Genomic DNA, 6996 nt, shown 5'->3' on the forward strand with positions numbered 1-6996 from the left:
TTAGTTTTGTTTTTATTTCCATTTCTCTAGGAGGTGGGTCAAAAAGAATCTTGCTGTGATTTATGTCATAGAGTGTTCTGCCTATGTTTTCCTCTAAGAGTTTGATAGTGTCTGGCCTTACATTTAGGTCTTTAATCCATTTTGAGTTTATTTTTGTGTATGGTGTTAGGAAGGGTTCTAATTTCATTCTTTTACACGTGGCTGTCCAGCTTTCCCAGCACCACTTATTGAAGAGGCTGTCTTTTCTCCCTTGTATATTCTTGCCTCCTTTATCAAAGATAAGGTGACCATATGTGTGTGGGTTTATCTCTGGGCTTTCTATCCTGTTCCATTGATCTATATTTCTGTTTTTGTACCAGTACCATACTGTCCTGATTAGTGTAGCTTTGTAGTATAGGTTGAAGTCAGGAGAGCCTGATTCCTCCAGCTCCATTTTTCTTTCTCAAGATTGCTTTGGCTATTCGGGGTCTTTTGTGTCAGAACTGGTCTTGACTTGAGTTCCAAAGCTTTAAGTTCAAGTCCTAGCTCTGTGCCTTGGGAACTCTGTGGCCTTAGACAAGTCACTTTCCCTCTCTGGGCTTGGGAGCCTCATCTGTAAATTATCTTGAGGAATCTTCCACCCTAGAATTGCCTTGTTTCCCTTGGCTTCTTAGGTATATTCTTAGGATTTAGAAGTTTGGCCATAGGCTTAGATGAGGGTCTGTTAGGATACTGGGTGGGAAATAGCCCTGCAAATGTGTAAGCTTCAGAAAACTATCTCATCTGTTTTGTCTTGTTTCAACCTTCAGAAGGACAATGGCTGCCTCTGACATGACTGAGAGAAACTCGGCATCACTTCTGTAGAATTCCCACCAAAAATGCCAAAGCTGGAGCCAATCATGAGGAAATATCAGACAAACTCAAACCGTGGGACATTTCACAAAGCAACTGGCCTGGATGCCTCAAAACCGTCAATGTCATGAAAGACTAAAGAACTATTCCAGATTAAAAGAGATCAAAGAAACATGACAACTGAATGGAATATGTGATCCAGGGATTTTCTGAAGCTAATCTAAAGATTAGACAATAGAAATTTGTCAATGTTAATGTCCTGATTTTTATAATTGTACTGTGGTTATATAAGAAAATGCCTTTGGTTTTTAGGAAAAATCCACTGAACTATTTAGGTATAAAAGGATATCATATCTGCCATATATATATATATGAAACTACATTCATGTATAATTACATATGTATGCGTGTATATATATATAAGTATTCATATATATATGAAAACTATATTCGCATATAATTATATATGTATGTGTGTATATGTATATGTATATATATATGGGGAGGAAATGAAAAGTTTATAGTGGTAAAATATTCATATTTGGAAAAACTGGGTGAAAGGTCTACAGGAATTCTTTGCACTATTCTTGCAGATTTTCGGTAGGTCTGAAATTCCATGGAGAAGGCCAGTGGTGTGCCTCTTGCTCCACAGAAGTGATAGCGATTGCAGCAGCTCTCACTTGCTGAGCACTTATAAAGTGCCAGATGCTCCCATCTGACCTCACAGCTACCCCGCAAAGAGCTGTCATTATGCCCATTTTGAAGAGCAGGATCCTGGCATCAGACAGGGGAAGTGACTTGCCCCAGTCACACGGCCTGTGGCCTGTACATGTCGGAGTATGAACTTGAGTCTGTCTGACTCCTCACTCCTAGAAATCATTACCATCTCCACTGCATGAAGGTCACAAATTCCCTTGCACTACATCCGGGAGTATACAAAGAAAACACAGCTTCTTTATTCTTTGTAAAACAGCTGAGGGGGAAGGGGTCTGAGTACAGAACTAAATTTAGTTCAATCCAGCTTAATTCAACAATTTAAATAGTCTCTTGAGGTTTCTTGAGTTCTGAGGGACTTAATCTATTTGGTAAAATTGCTCAGGGTTTCGGATTCCTCCTCTCCTCTCCCTGTTCCTCCCAATTATGGTGGCCGGGAAATGAGGAGTTTCGATGGTCCAGTGCTGGCTGGCATCTGCTGGAGTCTGGGTAGTTCGAGTCTGTCACTGAGAACGCCCACTGCTTCCAGCTAAGGTCAAGTCGCTGGTGAACTGGTCTGGCATCCCTCAGACTCACTGAGGCCTAGTGGGACAGGAGATTGACACGTCACTTCATGTCAGCTCTCTGTGATTCTGTGGCCTTGTCTGGGGTTCTTATCCTCTTTCTAGGCTCTAAACATCAAGCCCACCTCGCCCCCACCACATTGGGTCCTAAAACAGGCCCACTGGCAATCAGTTCAATGTCTAGGCCACCCAGAAACTAAGGAAGGTACAGAGGCGGGACTGATATTCCGGCGGTATGCTTTGTTATTAATAATGCAGTGCTTCCCTCCTGGTTGGTAAAAGGTGCTGCCCCAAGCCCTTGGGTGTCTCCTCCTCCACTCCAGCTGCTTCTGTCTGACCTAGGGATCCCCAGATCCCTCTCATATCAGAAACTAAAGCGTTAACACCTGGCACAGCAGGCAGCCTCCAAGACTGTGCTGCAGCCTCAGGCTCAGCATCCCTTCTGAGGTTAAGTACTTTGAAATTCACCCCTCCTCTCTTAGCCTGGCCATGCAAGGTCCATTCTCCTATTCCAAGGCTACCCTGACCTTCTCCAAAAACTCTCAAAGGACAGTGGACAAGAGCCCTTCTGCCCTTGGCCTTCCCCTCAACTTATGCAACGTGCCTGCCCCTTTCTGGGCTCAGTCCCAGAGAGAAGCTGGGCCAACACCGAGGGTCTTCTCCAACTCCCTTTCTCCCAAGCTCAAGTTTACTATAGAGGCTAAAACAGCTGGATAATTTCTTTCCCAGCCTCCCTTACATCAGGAGTAGCCATGTGACACAGTTCTGGCCCATGAGAAGTAAGCAGAAGTCTGCTGAGGGGGATTCCAGGGAAAGTTTTTGCTTTCCTGGTGCAAGTGAGAAACTAGCCCATGCCAACCCTCCCCCACTTCCTGCTTTAAACAAGGACGTTATGCTTGAAGTTTTGGTAGCCATTTGTTACCCAAGAGGATCCCAGATGTTTGCCCTGACATGGTTGCTGCCTACCTCCAGATTTCTTTTGATGTAAGAAGCATAAGCCCCTACAAATTGCGTTTCCTATTTTTCTCAGCCAAACACAATCCTGATACAGGGTAATTAGAATGCATGTCTGTCTACCTGCTTCCCGGACTCTGCTCATGTTTTCTCCCTGCCTTGCTGTTCCCAGTTCCTTGGTCCTGGGGGAAGCAGACTTTTCCTCTGTCACCCCTCCCTGCATATGTGAAAACTTCGCTTTCATAAAATCCTCATGGTCCTTTCTACCTGGACAGCCTCTTGAAATACTAACGTAGAGGATAAATGAACATAGAAAAATCCTTTCACTCTCAACAGGCCCTGACTGTCAAGCCGAATGTACCATCTCATTCTGAATACCAGAGGCTTATTATTAACTCTATTATTATTACTAATTATTACCATTATTAACTTGTTGTCATTACTATTAACTCTTATTAACTCTTTCTTTTTGCATTCCTTCTATAAACTCCTAATCTCCTGATATTATCATTATCCTCATTTTACGGATGAGGAGACTGGGAAGGCTTATGGAAGTTGAGTAATTTTTCCGGAGTTAGATAGAGCGAAAGTGATACAGGCTGGACCGGAACCATTTACAATGGTCATTAATGCCCACTCTCCTCGGATACCTCACTTCCCTCCATCAACCATCCCTCCAACCCTCCCACATTCTGGACCTCCCCCACCCCTCACCCCAGCCCCAGGGGTGGCGAGGCAATGACAAGAGGAGACAGCTGACAGCTTGTGCTTTATTGGAGAGCAAGGACGTCAGCCCCAGAACCATCTAAACATTTTCAGGCTCGGAGGCCAGAGGCTTAAGTCCATAGGGGAGACAGCACAGGGAGGCATCCGGGCACAGGTGCATGTAGGTTTCGTACTTCGTGCAGTAAGGCCGGCAGGCCCCGTGGCCCCTCCGGCACCGTTTGAATTCACTTCTCCCTATGCAGGGGAAGACCCCGGGTCACAGAGCCACCCAGGGGTTGCAAGTTATATCACTGGTCACAGATTTAACAAGAGATCAAGGTCACAGATTAGACCACTGACCACAAGTTAGACCACAAGCTACCAATTAGCTCTCTAGTCCTTTGTTAGATAGACTCTGGTCGTAGAGCAGCCCTCATGTCATAAGTTAGGCCACAAAACAAGAGCTATGACCACAGGTCAAGGGTTAGACTAGAGGTAACAAGCTAGACCACTAGCCATAGATAATACAATCAGTTATAATTTAGACCACAGATGTCAGTCGAGGTTAACCCACACATCATAATTTAAACCACTGGTTACAAATCAGAGATGAATTTCTCATCCAGGTTAACCCACACCCCAAGTACACTCTAAGCACTTTTCATAAAAACAGTATTCGATTATAGTTTGTCTTATTATAATCCCAGTATATGGGTTAAGGAAACCAAGGTATGGAAACCAAGATTAACAAATTTGCCCAAGGTCACACAGCCATTAAAGGAGCAGAGCCAGCCTTCAAATCCAGGCCATCTGGCTCCAGAGTCCAGACTTGTAACCATTATTCAAACTGCATTGCACACATAGGGACCTGTTTAATGTTAGGATTTAGTGAAGAAATTTCCAACCATGGGCCATGAAAAAGGTGAGGCTTTGGGTCAATATCCCCTCCAAGGGTCTTTGGTCACAGCATGGTGTGGGGCAGCTCCTTCATTTATTCATTCAGCAAACATGGGGCACTGGGAGTCTCACAGTGAACAAGGTGGCCATGGTCCATGCCCTCAAGGAGCTTCCACCTGACAGGTTAGGGGGTTAAAACCCAAGCAAGTAAATACAATACGTAGAGTTGCGGTAAGCGCCCTGAAATAAGTGATCAGGGTGCTGTGATGCAATTAGGGCAGGTGTGGAAAGTGAGGAGAGAGGAGGACCACTTAGGCCTGTCACAGTGATATTTCTAGATATATGACCCAGCAACTCAGAAGAACTGGAACTGAGTAGGAGGTGGAGGGAAAAAGCTTCCCTGCCTCACCCTGGATTAAAAGAGATCCCAAGGAATCCTCACATGATACCTTGGGCCTACCCATCAGTGTTATTCAGCCCATCCTCATCCTGCCAAAGTAGAGAATCTTACAATGATACAGAGCTGGCATCAAAATCTCTATGAGGCAAAGAATCCACGCTCCAAAGGGGGCACATAGCGCAATGGTTAACGGTGTGGTGTGAACCCAGCTCAGACACCCTGCGTCCAAATCCCAGCTCTGCCATTTCCCAGCTGAGTGACCTTGGCCTCAGATTCATTTTCTGTACAACCCTCTTTCAGAGGGCACTTATAGGGGATTTAATCACTTTAGCACAGTGCCAGGCACATAGTACATTACTCAATAAATGGAAAGCAAGGTTATCAGAATGACAGCTTAGAGAGTTGGAGCACCCAGGGCTCATTCTAGGCCAACCCCTCTCATGTTTCAGATAAAGAAGGGATGGGATTTGCCCAACTTCTTCTAACCAGTAAGTGGTGGGTCTGGAACCAGAACCCAAGACATTGACTCCCAGGTGAGGGCAGCTCCTATAACAACTACTCTTAACACACCATCGCATTTCAACCTTCCAACAACGCTGAGATACAGAACTTATTATTTTCTCCTCCATGATCTATCGTCCCCTCCTCATATCTTGGACTTCACCTCCATCCACTTTTCTCCTCGTGCTCCCCCCTCCGGCCTCCCTGGCCTCCTCACTGCTCCTCAAGCATGTCTATCACCTCCTGCCCCCTGGTCCTTGCTGCTTCCTCTGCCTGCAATGATCTCCTTCGTATTCTCACTGTAATCAGATCTCTGCTCAAACTCACCTCACGTAAAATAAGAGATCTGAAATTTACTTCAAAATAATTCACCGAGGAAGAGGGAACAGGTGAATAACAAAACAGCATTGGTTCAAGTTAATAACTGTTGAAGTTAGGTGATGGATACATGGGGGGTTTTATACTATTTTTTGATTTATGTTTGAAATTTTCTAAAATAAGAAGGGTTCTTTTAAAAACTCATCATTATGTTATTCTCCATTTTTGCATGTTTACATTTTTCCATAGTAAAAAGTTTTTTAACTTGCCTTGTTCGTTATATTATTCTCTCTACTTTCATGTACACTTGAAATGTTCCAAAATAAAAACTTAAAAAAAAAAAGTATCAGAGGTCTTTTTCAACCATCCCCATCAGCTCTTCCATCACTCCCCACATGCACCTGACACACTAACCTCCTGTCCTGCTTTTATTCTTCGTAGTACCAATACTTATCTCTAACATATTTTATGTTTATTTGGTTATTTTCTGTCTCTACTGACTAAAATATCAGCTCCATGAAAGCAAGAACCTTGTTTGCTTTCACTGCTTGATTCCCAGACATTGTAATAGTGCCTGGAACACAGTAACTATCTTTATAATGAATATTTGTTGAGTGAATCCCATTTTAAAAATGAGGAACCAGAGGTATGGGCTGATTCAGCGACTCACTCTAAGCTGCCCAGCAAGACAGTGGTGAGGCCAGAACTTAAACGCTGGTCTAGGCCTCCTCCGTCCCCCAGAAGCTGAGAACCTATCCTTCATTTCTACACATACACATATACACATGCACACACACACACACACATACACATACACAGGTGATGTTACCTGGCGGCACATGAACCAGGACCAGGAGAGCCACAAAAAGCAGAAGCAGCTGTGTCATGGCCACAGGGCTCTAGAGGGGGGCAGGGGGCCACTGGGGAGAACACAAGAGAAGAGGAATCAAGCACACTGAGTCTTGCTGCCTATGGCCCAGCCTTTATTGGGCTACAGATCAAGGCAGGAGTGTGGTTAGCAGGAGACCTAAGTGGGAGTCTGAGGCCCTGTGGTCCCAAAGATATAGTGGATCTCAGCCAGCTACGTGGGGAACTGATGAGCCATACCATCTG

The 6996-nt window shown here is 44.6% G+C and overlaps 1 protein-coding gene across 1 annotated transcript; it reads right to left on the bottom strand.

The window, feature by feature from the left end:
* Nucleotides 1-3821: 3821 nt before the first annotated feature.
* DEFB124 (defensin beta 124) lies at nt 3822-6996 on the bottom strand. The gene is made up of 2 exons (XM_024128291.1): nt 6713-6996; nt 3822-4022 (listed from the first exon to the last, which is right to left on the bottom strand). Exons 1-2 carry the CDS (start codon nt 6768-6770, stop codon nt 3868-3870), a joined length of 213 nt encoding a protein of 70 aa, XP_023984059.1. The 5' UTR covers nt 6771-6996; the 3' UTR covers nt 3822-3867.

The sequence above is a fragment of the Physeter macrocephalus genome, chromosome 14 (assembly GCF_002837175.3).
Source record: "Physeter macrocephalus isolate SW-GA chromosome 14, ASM283717v5, whole genome shotgun sequence".
Classification (NCBI taxonomy): Eukaryota; Metazoa; Chordata; class Mammalia; order Artiodactyla; family Physeteridae; genus Physeter; species Physeter macrocephalus.

Excerpts from the sequence above, each read along its gene's own strand:
- DEFB124 (XM_024128291.1), bottom strand. The coding sequence starts at position 6,770 with ATGACACAGCTGCTTCTGCTTTTTGTGGCTCTCCTGGTCCTGGTTCAT. Across the intron at positions 4,023-6,712 it reads CCTGGTTCATGTGCCGCCAG|GGAGAAGTGAATTCAAACGG; the intron begins GTAACATCACCT and ends TCCCCTGCATAG.